Source organism: Urocitellus parryii, chromosome 9, assembly GCF_045843805.1.
Source record: "Urocitellus parryii isolate mUroPar1 chromosome 9, mUroPar1.hap1, whole genome shotgun sequence".
NCBI lineage: Eukaryota > Metazoa > Chordata > Mammalia > Rodentia > Sciuridae > Urocitellus > Urocitellus parryii.
In genome coordinates, this window is record NC_135539.1 from 35,215,994 (window position 1) to 35,231,295 (window position 15,302).

Here is a 15,302-nt window from a genome sequence, read left to right on the forward strand (position 1 = left end):
AAATTAAAAGTTTTCACATGTCATGAAGAAGGATCATGTAACGTCCTGCTTAGTAAACTCTTTGATCTGGTTTAGGCACTGGATAGGCACGGCATCAGAGTCAACATTTAGGAAGCACCACTGAGTGCTGGGCACGCTGCCTGCCTTTCCTCCTTTCGTCTTCAGACAGTCTGCTGTTTTCCCATGAGGCCAAGAAGCCACCTGGAGAACTAGACACATCTCCCCACACCCTGGGAGGAGGAACCCCCAGGGCCCGTGTCTAACCATTCCTTTCATCCTGCAGGGTCCCCAGGCTCTCCTAGAGACATCTTGGTCACCAAATCTGCCTCTGCACTGACTCTGCAGTGGACGGAGGGCCCTGCAGGCCACACACCCACCACGGGCTACGTCATAGAGGCCAGGCCCTCAGGTAGGGGCTGTGGGGCCTGATGGGCTGCTCAAGGGAGGGGGTTGCAGCCAAGCTGAAAGCAGACTGGAGGAGTCTGGGACCCCTTGCCTCTTTCTCTCCTGTGTGTCCCCAGCAGGGTGGGGGCTGAGGGGCCATGTGCTGGAGGAGGGGCTTACTTCTCGCCCCCTGCTTGAGTCCTCATAACCACAGCTGTGCTATTAACCTCCTGGGCATTCGATTCATGATGCTCTAGCCCCATGACTCTGAGGAGAAGGATAATTGTCATTCTCAGAAATAGGTAGGTGAGGCCTGAAGGGCACTTCAGAAATTTCAGCTCATCAGGAAGATCCGGGATGTTTTCAGGGTCTCATCTCAGGGGTCTAACGCTGGCAACCTGTGGAAAGAGCTGTGCTCGCGTCTGATAATCGTGATGATCCTTATTAACAGTGAACCTGGCTCATCGTCTGCTTCACCTTTGAGGTTTCCAAAAATGAGGTCTGAGACCCATTTCCTGCCTTATCCAACCAAAGAGTTCTCTTCCCCCCTCCTTCCATTCTACCTCATCTTAATCTTGTTCACTTGTGTTTTTTTTTTAAATCAGCATATATTGATTAAAATAGAAAAGGGATCCAGTATGATAATGCCACACAGGCAGACAGTGTTCACTGACCACTCATCCCCTCTTCCATCTTCACCCACCTGCCGTGCCCTTCCAGTCCCTGGTACTCACTGTTCTATTTTTAGCTTGATTCTTTGTTTCATCTTTCTGTCTGGCTTATTTCATTTAACATGATATCCTCCTCTTCCACCTCCTTTGCTGCCAATGGCAGGATTTCTTTCTTCTTTATGGCTGAATACTGCTCTGTAGTGTATAGACACGCACACCATTTTCTTTATCTATTCAGCACCTAGGCTGATTCCATATCTTGGCTATTGTGATGAGTGTTGCAATAAACACAGGCATGCAGGTGTCTCTTTCATAAGCTGGCTTCATTTCCTTTGGCTATATACCCAGGAGTGGGATAGCTAAATTGTATGGTAGTTTTATTATAAGTTTTTCAAGTAACCTCCATACTGTTCTCCATGGAGGTTATACTAATTTACATTCCCACCAACAGTGTATAAGAGTTCCATTCTGCTTTAATAAGAAGGGTGGACATTATCCAGAGTGAATTTCTGATGGGTTGAGTTGAATATTACTGCTGGGAGCTGGAGGTTACCACCAAACGTGGAGAACACTGAGCAGCTTCACCATGACCTTCAAATGATTGTACAGTTAATCAAGAACATCTGAGCATGAAAACAGGTAATGTTCCAGGAATGCATTCTGGAAGGAGCTGTCAAGCCCTCTGCCGGCAGACTAAGCATCAGGAGCCATTTTAGTCTAATATTTTAAAAGGCTATTAGACCAAGAGGAAAGATCCTCAAAGTTACATCCATCACTGTGTCAGAAGGTTCTTTCCTCCTCCCCCAACAGCTTGCTTTTGAAAGGTTACTAGTTAGACATAACTAGTTTCTAGTTTCTAGAAACTTCCAAAGAGAAATTCTACCTGAAAAGCACCATGAAAAATTCTTTGGCTCTGAATGCATATGTTTAGACCTACTGACCTGATGGTGTGTGCTGAGCAAGACATTCAACCTCTTCTGGAGACAGATATCCCAAGTTGCAGAAGGATCGGGAGTTATTGGGGACCTTCCATGGCCACCAGGTCTCCCATACCTCTGTCAGCAGGTGGCTCCTGGATCAGCCACCCAGCCCTCCACCATGCAAGAGCACCTTCGAGCTTGATGAGGACTCTGAGGAATGTCCTAGTAAGGTCTGGGCCTCAGGGGCTGCGGAGGCTGAGGGAGAGGCAGCCAGGGACAGGGGTTTCTTTGAATTAGGGACACAGTTCAAATATTTCTCTCCCCAATCTAGGGAGAGCATGTGTTCCAAAGGTGGCTTGTGAGTTTTCCTGGCCTACCTTGGGGTCTGCTGTGTATGGTTTGAGTGTGTAATGGGTTACATTCCCCATCACTGATCTCTGGCACCAGGAAGCTCTTAAGTCACTGGTATTCTTGACTGCATGGGGTGAGGCCACCCACATCTCTTATTATTATCATCATCATTTTAAATTGAACCTTCCGTTCTGAGCTATCATAGAGCCCCATATAGTCATTCACCCTCAGGTCAATAGGGTCATGTGTTAGAAGCTTGGTCCCCAGTGTGGGGCCCTGTGGAAGCTGAGCAGTGCTACCCTCAGAAAGAGTTAATGTTAGTATCTTGGAGTGAGTTAGTTTCTGCAAGAGTGAACTGTTATAAAAAGCAAGCCTGGCCCTTCTGTACTCTCTGGCTTCCTATATCACCATGTGATCTTTTCCTCCCACATGTGCTCTGCCATGTTGTCATCTGCCATGTTGTGGTTCAGGGGTCCCTCACCAGGGCTTAGCAGACGTTGGTGCCATGCTCTTGAATTTTCAGCACTGTGAGCCAAAGAAGGCTCTCTTCTTTATAAGGTACCCACTCTGAGGCATTTTGCTATAGAAATAGAAAATGAACTAATGAACAAGATTCATGGATAGAATTAAGGAGATCCATGAACTTGAAAGGCTAGGGAAACACATTTTAATCAACATCTAACTGAAATTTAGCATTTCTGTCAGTTATGAATGGAGGTACATTAGTTTGTTAGGATTGTACTAAAGTACCACAAACAGGGTGCTTAGACAACAGGAGCATATTATCTCGCACCTCCAAAGGAGGATGTCCAATCAGGTGTTGGCAGGACTGGTTGCTTCTCAGGTCTTGAGGAAGGCTCTGACCTCTGCTTTTCTTTACCTTCTGGTAGTTACTGGCAATCCTGGGGGCTCCTTGGCCCAGAGATGCGTTAGCCATCTTTGCCTTCCTTTTCACAGGGCCTTCTCCCCATATGTGTGTCCCCATCCAAACCCCTTTCTAGAAGAACTCTGGTCCATATTGGATCAGGGACTTGCCCCACTACAAACTCATGTTAACCTATTATGTCTGTGGTGACCCTGTTTCCCGATCAGGCCATCCTGAGGTTTCGAGGTCATGATTTTGACTTGAATTTGTGGTTTGGGGGAGGCATAGTTCAACAGGTAGTGGCAGGTAGGTAACCTCCTGAGTCACAGCAGGACCCCGACACTATCACAGGACACCCAGTGTTCACAGATCATTTCACTCCCCATGACTTTGAAATTACAGTTTTTGGTTGACTCTGCTAAGCCTTCTTAATCAATGAGCTTGTGAAGAAGCATAGACTCTCGAGTTGCCCTGGGACAACGGTGGTCTCAGGTCATCTGAATCCAGCTTCCAAAGAGCCACATAGCTAAACAAGCAATGCAAAGAAAATACCCACAGTCCACCCCCAGCACTAGCCAGGAGACAGAGGTCACCAGGAGCTTCCAATGCCTCTAAGTAACTGACACATTACCTGTGTCATTGGTTTCCTTTTTAACTTTATGCAACTAAAGCTATTCTGTAAAGATATCCTTAAGAGTCAAAGGAGTACACAGAACCAAGGATAGGTTAAGAATCCTGCACTAGAAAACCAGAGTCCTGCTAATTATTGCCTCCCCACCAAGTACTATCTCCTTGTTGCAGAAGTGGCCAGTGGCCACCTGGCCCTACAAGGGCTCCAGAGATGTTCTATCCTCAACTGCATCATGACGACATCCTGGCTATTTTGCCAAATGTTACCCCTGGGGAAGCTAGATATGTGGGACCCCTCTGTATTATTTCTTATAACAACTTCATGGGACTCTCCAAGGACCTCAGAATGGAAAGTTCAATCTAAAATGATGATTATAATAATGAGAGATGTGAATGGCCTCACGCTGTTCAGTCAAGAGCCCCAGTGTCTCTTTGAAAAGAGCTTCCCCGTGTCGGAGATCAGTGGTGGGGGATATAACACATCACGAGACAGACACAGGGCCTGGCCTCGGCATCTCCGCTCTCGTGACCTCACCATGACACTTCCCCCCAAATGGTGAAGTCTTGGTTCTCACACTTGCCTGGGGAGCCGTTTAATTTCTCCTCAAGTTGCAGGTGCTCATTGTCCGCCCTCATTCTGGAAGCAGGATGCCTGCAGGCTAGATGCAGTTTCCAGGCCTGGGGAAAGCAGAGTGCAGGAGAACTAATTGGCTTGTTGCTCAGACTTCACGCTGGGCCCCAGCCTCCTGCAGAAGCTTCTGATGTCAGCTGGGGGTCTGTGCTCAGCGGGGCTTGGGCCAGGATGTGAAACGGACCCAAGAGGACCAAGACATGACAAGAAACTGACCTGGAAGACACCATCTTTCTCAATGAACACTAAAGATGTGCTTCCTCTTCTGTTTTGTTACTGGGCATTTGAAAGCGGTTGCCTGTGATTTCCCCTTTCGGATCATTAACTGAACCTGAGCAAGCTTCTGGGCCTGAGGTTTTTCCTTGAAAGTTGTGAAAGATGCCCCTCCCTCTGCGACTCAGGCCAGCAGCATCTCAGGGTGGAGCACGAGGCTTTATGGATTGCCAGTGTTTAAACACCTCGCTGGTGCCCAGGGGCCCTGGGTCTCAGCTGTCATCGATTTCAGGCCTCATTACACAAAACATTAAATGCTGTATCTTCTCATTTTGTCCACCAAAGCTCTCCACTGAGACATTCTCCAGGCAGGGAGTGGTCTGTGAAGGCACTGCAGGCCCTGGTTTTATTAGGAGGGGCCATGGCAGAGCCCTCCTGCTGGCATCTAAGAAGACGGAGGTCCTTTGTGATAGGAGCCCCTGGGGCCCAGGTGGCTTGCTTGGCCTGATGTCTCCTCCCAGCTACATCTTTGCTTGCCCCACGGACACAAGAAGTTCACCAGCTCTGTGGCTGCTGCTCAGGGGGTAACCCGTGGCCCAGACAGCCTGGACAGATGGCCATCAGCCTCTCCCTCCTCCGTCCATATCCTCTCACTCACCCCTGCAAATTCCCAAGAGGTCTCCACATCGCAGAGACACAAATTGAACAACAACTATTGAAACTAGCACCAGGCTGGAACACTAAGCCCCTCATCTTTGCAGGGAGGGCGGTCCCTGAGTGTAGCCCCAGGACACAGCCATGAGGCTCCGCCAGGCTGGCCAGCCAACTGGGTCACTTCTTGGCTGTGCCCGAGGTTCCCTCTGGAAGGCAGCAGCAGCCCTGCAGTGGGCAGATGCAGAAGATTTATTTACGCAAATTATTCCAAGGCATTTTACTGTGTAGATCACGAAGCCTAATTTACATATTTACACAATAGACTGGAATGGTACTAAAGGAACTATAAATATATTTTCTTCTCCAGAGCAGCCATGAAATACATATTTAGTACGTTCCCAGTGCAGGCAGACTTTGTTTTGCCTTTGGCCAGATGATATCTCTGGCCCAGAGACCAGAAGTGGGGGCTGTCCACTCTAGTCCTCCTGGGCCCTTCCCAGGTCCCTCCTCAGGTCTTTGGTGATCGGCCTTTTCAATTGAATCAGAAGGATCTGAAGGTTTGACACCCACAGAGGTTTTAAGCCACAGAGGACACAGCTGAGGCTCTGTGTCGGGCTCCCACCGCTGTTCCCCTCTGGTGGCCAAGTCCATTGACAATGTGTCAACCTCTGACGCCTTTCCAGATCCTTCCCCATCACAGGCCAGGCTTTGCAAACAGACATGCATCCTGTCCCTGCCTTGAGTAAGCTAAAAGGTAAACACCTTAGTTTTGTATCTAAGCCCCACCTGCCCCAGTTAAATTTCTGACCTGGCTCAACCATTTATATAAAGAGAAATGGCAGTGTTTAAGAAATAAACAACCAACAGGCTTCCATTTGCTCAGAGCTGCGGGCTGATAGTCAGGTTGTTGGTTGTGTGAGTTAATGGAACCAGAAATCTCAGATGGTGACTGACAGTGTCATTCAGCGTGGAGACACTGTTTAATTGTCCATGAAATCAGACTTTTGTATTGACATGGCGTCTGCCCTAGTACTTGCGGTGCGCAGCACAGTCCCGGGTCGTTGGAGGGATACATTCAACGACGTCCCCTCGGATGGGCTGCGCTGGGCTCTGACTCAATTCAGAAAAGAGGAGACCATGTGTCCGGGCCCATCAGGACTTTGGGAACAGATGTGCCTCCTGCCATTGGTAAGATGTCAGCACTGAGAGATAAACTCGGACACATTCTGTCTGCTAGGAACCAGCGTAGTCTCGGAGAGCAAAACCTATTTGTATCGAAAAAGATTTCTTTTCCATATTAGCCACTTCCCTTCTTTTAGCAGACAAATAGCACAAGAACAGAAGCAAAGACAAACATCCTATATTCTTTAAAGAAAAATCATCCTGTTGAGTGCCAAAGCCATACACGTCGGTGCTCGTTTGCTAGTTTGCTCTGTTCCTGAGGTTGACCAGGTGTAGGCTTGTGATGACCACGGGGCTTACGTAGGGTATGTGCTCAGTGGTCCCCCTGCTTTCTTAAGACTGGCGGTGGGATGTGCCAACAGTGACTCAGTAACAAGACTCTGGGAAAGTGTTCTTTCCCAGGAAAGTACCAGGAAGGGAAGGGTGGGCCGATGAGCTCACTGTATTGCGTGCACCTCCCAGGCTTCCCCAGACACCAAGTGGAGGGGTCTGGTCCGAAGGTAGATATTGCCTCAGGAGGTTTAAAGCTCTGGCCCCAGCAGGAAGCTTGGCACTGGGATCGGTCCTCTGGGGATCAATCCAGGAATCAATTGCCTAAGGGATCAATCATCCAAATCACATGGGAATCAATCATGGAACAGTTGTCCAAGGATCAATCATCTGAGGACCAATTATCCAGGGATCAGTCCTCTGGGAGCCAACCGCCCCGGCATCATCCTGGGGGGGGGGTCTGCTCTCCAGGGTCATGACCCCTCTCCTCCAGCCATCTCCGTGATGGCGCCCCAGCAGCTGGCTGAGTCGGGAGGAGGGCCAGGCTGGGATCTCCTGCGCACCTCAGGGTGAGCTGCACCTGAGTGACAGAGTCGTCTGCTCTGTGTGCCTGGGATTCTCTCCCAACCTGCTGTCCTCTCCAGGGTGATTGAGTTGAAAGTCCAGGCACCAGAGTCTCCTGCTACATGGAAATCAGCTGCACAAATCTCATTATTGCTAATAGTTCCATAATGTTATTTTTCCTGCTAATTTGTAGAGATACTTTTCTCCATCATTGATTTATTGAGATATTTAGTAACACAATACAAATGAGAAAAACAACCCACAGTTAAGAAAGAGTGGATGCGTTAGCAACTGCCAAATTTTTTGTTTCCACTCGTGATCACGGTGTAAATATTGATGTGGATAAATATCTCAGTGAATTATAACTGAAGTATAAAATGCTGAACAGGCTAATTTTGGAAAGGCAGAATTAAGCAGAATAAAAGTGAACATTTTCTTCTATTAATTCAGAAAGAAATTATCCTGGTATGACACGCCGCCCCCCCCCCTCATTTTTGAGTGTAAATGGATCACTAGATAAATCGTTCAGTGTTGAGATTCTGTATCAATATTTCAAAATGTTTTTATAAAAAATGCACACACTTCCTGGAGCTATGATGGAGCACTTAAAATAAAATGTGGCCTCCAGGTGATGGTGGAGGAGGGGATCATTTTTCTCCCTTGGCAGTCACAAAGCATTAATGCAGAAGGTACTGGAAAATCCCACTCCAGAGGCGCCTGGGCCTTGGAGCACTCTGAGGGCATCTTTCACGCTCCTGCTGCCTTAATTTCAGTGGATTTAAACAATACTCGGCTTATAAATCTGTATTTTTGTCTTTGGTCTCTTATAGCATAAAATTATTTTTTAAGAGGGAAAAACCTTCCACAATTGAATCCACATTCAAGGCCCTTGGATCAGCGACTTGCTTGTAACAAGCACTAAGTGAAATGGTGTGTCATTACCCAAAGCCTGCACGGTCAAGGTCCCAGAGGGACCCAGGACACGAGGATGGGTGGGTGAGTGGGTGGATGGATGAGAGCGACAAATACTTACTGAACTCTTGAAAAACTCAAGAGCCCTGTGGTATAGACAGGCAGGTAAATGTGATCCATGCTCTGGAGACCTGTGGACAGGGAGCAGCCATCCCTTCTTAGAGTGGGGGTCAGGGTGGCTTCAAAAAGGTGAGACTGAGAGGGTGACAGGGTCTTGTGTCTTCCCCTTCCCCTGCCGTAGACTGTACACTGAGAAGAGAAGTCCCTTCTGACTCCCTGAGGGGGAAGCAGGGCCTAGCCACAGAATGGGCCTGGGAACGTCTGTGGGTGAAGGAGGAGGGTGGAGGTCCTCAGGCCCAGGAGAGGCTGTTCAGAGTAAACTGCATCCAACCACCATGGCATGGGCCAGCTGCAGTATTCTAAGTGGAGAAAATAAAACAAAACACAGAAACCTTAAGCTAGAGCTTGCCATTTGGATGGTGTTCCTGGTAATGGGTGTCTCCATGAGAACTGACTATAAATGTGGATATTTAGAAACAGATCGCCACTGTTCCTCCTTCCTGCCTGTTCCAGGACGTGCATCTTTAAAATCATTCACATCTCTCCTTCATTAACCTGTGACTGTAAGGACTTAGTTGGGGCAAACTATAAATCCTCTGCAAACAGAGACTTCCACCTGGCAATCTCCTCCTGTTTACTGTGGGGCTGATCCATCCGAGCATGTCTGCGCTCCAGCTTCGTGATGCGCTGGTTTTCAGATCGCCCTCGGGGCCCATAAAGCTGTCAGCGCGTGGGCATGCATATTCAAATGGGCCTTTCCTCCACAGATCTCCTGCTATTTAAAGTTTCTCATACCTGTACCTATAAAAGAAAATATAATTTGTGAAGGATTGCTACTTCAAATGAACATTTTGGGCTCTGAGCCCACCTTTTAGCAAACAACCTCCTTAGGGAGTAAATTTATATTCTATTTTACAAACACTCATGTAGTGCTTACTATGTGTGAAGCACTGTTCTAAGCAGTTTATAAATAATAACTTGTTTAATCCTCAAGGCAACCTATGATGTAGGTACTTTGTTATCACCATTTTACAGATGAAGCACAGAGAGGTCAAGAACTCTGCCTAAAGTTACACAGCCAGTGAGTGGGGCCAGGCTTTGCTCCAAGGCTGTCTAGTTCTACATTTCAACCTTTTAGCCATGATGCTGTAGGGTTGTTGGTTTTATGATGATGGATTCCACTGATCACATCTTTGCTCTGTTGGTGTATGTCTTAGACCAGACCCATTTACTTCTTCCGTCCTCTCTACAGATTTTCTGGCTTTTTTTTTAAACTGTGGCAAAATATGCATAACATTTAGCCATTTTTGAGTGTATAGTTCCATGTCCTTAAATACATTTATGTTGTTCAGCCATCACTACTGTCCATCTGCCCAAGACTCTTCATCTTCCCGAGCTGAAACTCTGTCTCCATTAAACACTGACTCCCCGCCCCCTCCTCCAGCCCCTGTGCTACTTTCTCTTTCCGATTTGACTGCTGCAGGACCTCACAGAGTGGAATCAGCTTTCATCTTCTGCATCTAGCTTATACACTCAGCCCCATGTCCTCTGGGCCCATCCTGTTGTAACATGTATCAGAACGATCTTCCTTTTCAAGGCTAAGTAATAGTTCTTTGTGTGCCACATTCTGCTTGTCAGTTCATCATCCCTGGGCACCTTTTGGGCTACTGTGAATAGTGCTGCTGTGGGAAAAGGTGCTGAAATTCAATGTATTTTCCAAAAACTTATACTTACATCAGGCAGCACCTGAGCATGGAACAGAGAAACCTGTGTGAGTGCCAGGCAGGTTTGCTGCTGAAGGGACACCAAAGGATGCTTGGTCTCAGTGGGGCTCTGCATGCTTTGGAGGGGTCCTTCAGGTCAGAAGCCAGGGGCCACCATCCAGGATGAGGGCTGGCAGGTGGTCACCCGGTGTGCGGACCCCACAATCCTAGCATCTCTGCCCAACCACCTTCTTAGCCCGTGGCTGTAAAGGAGGAGACAGCAGAACGGGGACAGTTCAAGCCACCTCTGCAGCTACAGCTCTGGGCTGGGGACTGCCACAGAGCCAGCAGCCGCTGAGAGAGAGGCGGGGCTTACGGTTCCCACGGTGACCCCTTGGCTGGATGCAGGTGGACACCCCGGCTGCACAGGACCAGCAGGAGAGCATCACGAGAGTGACCGCGCAGCAAGCTAGAAGAAGCAGAGCCCCTGAGGAGGGGATCTGGGGAATCCAGAGGGGGAGTCGGGGGGTCCTGGAATGGAAACGCAGCAGCTGTCCCTCCCACCTCCCCATGTGACTCTCTAGCCCCTGACACCTCATGGGCATCCAGAGCAGGCAGCTTAGGCTGGTCGGCCAGCGTGGCATCCGGGTACCCGGGTTCATATCTGGGAGAGAAGCAGCCTCACCTCTGCTGTTTTACTGTCCCTCTTGCAGATGAAGGCCTGTGGGACATGTTTGTGAAGGACATTCCCCGGAGTGCCACGTCCTACACCGTCAGCCTGGACAAGCTCCGGCAAGGAGTGACCTATGAGTTCCGGGTAGTGGCTGTGAACAAGGCTGGCTATGGGGAGCCCAGCAGTCCCTCCACGGCAGTATCAGGTGGGGACCCCTTCCAGGGAGCCAGAGGGAAAGGAGGAGGAATTGGAACCCCGTGTCCATTGATGACAGGAAGAGGGCAGGCCTGAGCTCCTGGTGGCACCCCACAACCATGTGGCAAAGGTCTATTTTGTCCATCCATGAAAAACTGATGCGGGTCCCTGCCCACAGCTGATGGCTGGCTCTGCCTTCCCTGGGACGTGGGCCTCAGCCTCCTCCGTGGGGGCATGAGGGAGCATTTCTCTGAGATTCCACTGTGTCCAAATGCTGGCCACGGCTGCCCCCTGGCCCACAGTCGGCTAGTGACATGCTTCAGAGAAGCCAGCCTCTGTCAACATGGGGCCTCATCACATCAGGACCCCCGCCATGCCCACAGGGATCCTGCCTGCTGTGAGAACCCCCTGGGCCCCTCTTTCCTGCCTGTGCTGGAGTCAGGCCCACCCTGGCCGCTCTGGGTGGCCCTCTGGGGAGTTGTTGGACTTCTTATGAGGAGCATTGAATGCGCAGCCTGAAAACCTGCTTATAGCTTTTGGATTCAAAATACTATCATTTCCTAAGAAACCCCGTGGTGTCATGTTATCCAGACTCAAGTCCCCTTTATTCCCAGTGCGCACAGCCTTCATTCTCCCGGGAGGTAGTTCATGGGAGGTAGACGTGTGGTCTGTGGATGTGGGCAGCTGAGGCAGACCCTGGGCTCTGCCTGTGAGAGGCTCCCTACTTGAGGGCTCTGGAGGCCTGGACCTACTCCCCTGGAGGGGCTGCTGGAGGGCACCAAGTGGGGCCCTGGGGCCAGCCGGCCCCCCAAGAAGCCAGTTCCCATTTTCCTGATCTTAGCAAACAGTGACACCAAGGAAAGAGGGGTTTCCTTTTCCAAAGCAGATTTTACACAAAAACTTTTCTATTCATTACTCAAAAACAAATCTAAAACTGGAGCTGGTAGTCCAGCTCAGTTTTCCTGAAGGCAATAAATAAATAAAACACAGGGCCAGCCCTTAGGGACGTAGTCCAGCAAAAGCGGCCAAGCTGTAGACAGACAGACAGACGACCTAGTGAGACCCTGTGAGAAAGGTGAGTGCAGGTGTGGGTGAATCCCGAGCTGGGCAGGAGCAGGCTCAAATCTGGAGCTAATGGGGAGCCCCTGAGAATTTGGGGGGACAACTCATTTCCATCTTGGGCAGATCTCTCTGGTGGCAATATAAAGAGTAGATCTGGGACACAGTTGCCTCCATGCTGGGGAGAGACGGTGAGGAACATGTGGGGTAGGGAGGTGGGCTGGTGGGAAAGAAGCCTTACCCAGGAAGGGAAGCAGGGCCTCACCTTAACCCAACTTTTTTTTTTTTTTTTTTTTTTTTTTTGGTGCTAGGGATTGAACCCAGAGGTACTTTACTTCTGAGCTACATTCCCAGTTCTTTGTATTTTTTATTTTAAGGCAGGGTCTCAATAAGTTGGTTAGGGCCTCACTAAATTGCTGATGCCAGCCTTAAACTTGCAATCCTCTGCCTCAGCCTCCTGAGCTGCTGGGATTGCAGGTGTGTACACTGCGCCCAGCTAAGCCAACATTTTTAAGCAGGTGACATTAAGAGGAGAGGCATGATGGTAGTTTTGATGGGCAAGGCAAGGACAGAGGTGTCTCAGGTGGGAGGAGCTGTGAGCCTGACTCCCTCACAGAAAAGGCAGAAAATTGCAGCAGCTTAGGTCCCAAAGCCTGCTGTTGAGGGAGAGGTGCCTGCTGCCTGAGCGGGTCCCACAGGGAAGGGGTCAGTAGCCCACACCAGACAGTGGTCATGTCTTGTCTGTGATTCACATCATCTACAATGTCCTTCTTGCCTGGTTCTGGCAGGACTGCTGCATCCGCGGTTTCCATCACTGTCACTGCGTGTTTGTGTCTTCCCCACAGCTAAAGTGGAAGCCCCATTCTATGAGGAGTGGTGGTTCCTGCTGGTGATGGCTCTCTCCAGCCTGATCATCGTCCTGCTGGTAGTGTTTGCCCTGGTGCTGCACGGACAGAGCAAGAAGTACAAGAACTGCGGCGCAGGTGCGATGTCCCCTCCATCTTCCCCACCCCCAATGTCCCCAGTGCCCTTGAGCCAGGGGGTGACCTCAGGTCTCCTCCTCCGGACCTGCCGTGCCACTGTCCACCTTTCCACTGCACTGGGGCTGTTGTGGACGAGGCAGATGCTGCAGGTCTGCTTTCTGGAGGCAGCAAGTTGAGGCAGGCAATAGCTCCGGACCTGGCCTCCTGCAGATCAGCCATGTGCCTTGGACGCGGTGATGGGGGCATTTGGCTCTCACTTGGTTCCCAGGGTCACAGTTCCCTCCTCTGCAACATTGCTCAAATGCTCTGTGTTTTTAAATGTTTAGAGAGGATGTTCATCAGATGGGTGTTGTAGAGTCCACTATGAAAAGAACAATGAACTGGACATCTCGGCTGTTTGGGGTGTCTTGTGGCTGTTATGGAAACGTTCCCCTGGAATAGCCTTCTCCTGGACTTGAGCTTGGGCCTTGTCTTATGTCCCTTGGTCCTCCTTTGAGCCCTCCAAGGGCCATTTCACTGTGACGCCCCCAGCATGTGCTCCCTGCTGGTGCAGGGCATGCACTTTATCAGAGAAGCCAACAAACGGACACAGTAGGCCAGGCCCAGAGGACACTCTGGGTGGCCCCATTCCTGTGGGGGTGGGAGCATGGGAAGAGTGCATGTCCTTCAGGGCTTCTCTGTGCAGAGGTGCAGACAGGAGAGTGCAGAGGACACTCCTCACAGAGGGTGTTCACACAATGAGAAGACCGCACACCAAACGCTGAAGACTGGGGCACTTTGTGTGTTTACTCTCCTCAGTTTTAAAAAGTTCTCATAATTACTAGTGAGGCCGCTTCTTTGCATCACCAGAAAATGGCTGAGCTTGGTGCCTGTTCCTGTCACAGCCAGCATCCTCCACACTGTGGCTGAGCCCGAGGAGCTGACGGGCCTCTGACACTCAGACTCCAGCTGGACTGGGCCTCTTTCTAAGCCCAGCTCTGTCACTGGAGGTTTCCCATCAGCGGTCCTTCTAGAAGTCCCTGATGAGGTGCTCTTAAAAATAGCCCAACCCGCAGGCCCCTGGGCTGAGGAGGAGCAGGGCCCAGAACATCCTTATCCAGCCATCTGCAGTGTCCATCCTTACTCTGAAGGGGTTAATAGAACTGGGCACCTAGAACATCTTACCATTTGCTTTGGTAAAGTTAAGCAATTCATCCCTCAAAGAAAGGATTTATTTTTTTCTGTATAAATTCACTTCTAACAAGTGTCTGTAAATCAGATTTTATTCCTATGGGATTTACAATGTATGAATGGCATGTCATTTTACTGAGTTAATGCTATTACAGAATCCTATGTGTGGCGCATAGAAAATCTCCCTGCTTTTCACTCTCCTTCTCCATCTGGAAAGCAGACTTAAAAAGACAGATCTGACCTGAAGCTTCTGATACCCAGCCTCACCCTGGAGTATTAATTTAACATCATAATTGAAGCCGAGGAAAAAAGACAAGCTTGTCTCCAGGCCTGTCTACCCTCCCTGCCCAGAAGACACGCAGAACCTAAGCCAAGCCCGCTGGGTGTCACTCACGCTCCTGCCTGTGGGCACTCCCCAAGATGCCACCCGGGGCTGTGTTCCTTTCTGATTCTGGTCCTCTCCTGCCCCCCCACCCCAACCCAAGTCTCCACTCACGGGCAAGTTTGTCTCCATGTGCTGCTCTGCGCTTGTCCTTTTCTCTGTGGCTCACAGAGCAGCATGACAGGTAGAGGATGCCAGGGGCCCAGTGGAGAGGGGCCTGCCAGGGTTAGCAAGTAGCTGCCATGCCCTGGTTTGCACACGGGCTCCACCCTAGGGCCAGCAGTGTGGTGGGGGGGCAGAACAGATGAAGTCTGTGCCTCAGTGCAGTGAGGGAAGGCAGAAGGTGATCTAAGGAACAAGCAAAGTCCCCCGGGCAGGCTAGCATGGGATGGGGTCTGTAGGGATGCAGGTGTGGGGGGAGGAGGGTGCTCTGGGGACTGGGGAGGGAGCCAGCTGGTTTCACGACATCTGTCTCAGTCCGTTTTCTGTTGTTGATTGCACTATACCACAGACTGGGAGAGTTATAAAGAAGAGAGGTTCACTTTGGCTCAGGGTTCTGGTCCAAGGTCCAGAGACACAATCTGGTGACAACTGCCTTTTTGGCAGAGTCCCAAGGTGGTACAGGGTGTCACATAGTGTGAGACAGGGAGCACACAAGAGACCCGGGGAACCTGACTTTCAGAGCACACTCACTCTCAGATAACTCATTAATCCACCCATCAGATGAATGGATTAATCCACTCATAAGGGCAGACTTAATTCCTTCTTAG

The 15,302-nt window shown here is 49.9% G+C and overlaps 1 protein-coding gene across 1 annotated transcript in view; it reads left to right on the top strand.

The window, feature by feature from the left end:
- Positions 1 to 15,302, top strand: part of Sdk1 (sidekick cell adhesion molecule 1) — a 903,256-nt gene that overhangs the window by 868,664 nt on the left and 19,290 nt on the right. The window contains exons 40-42 of the mRNA XM_077802503.1: positions 284 to 409; positions 10,784 to 10,948; positions 12,843 to 12,980. Coding sequence (XP_077658629.1) covers positions 284 to 409; positions 10,784 to 10,948; positions 12,843 to 12,980 — 429 coding nt within the window. The remainder of the gene's footprint in view (positions 1 to 283; positions 410 to 10,783; positions 10,949 to 12,842; positions 12,981 to 15,302) is intronic.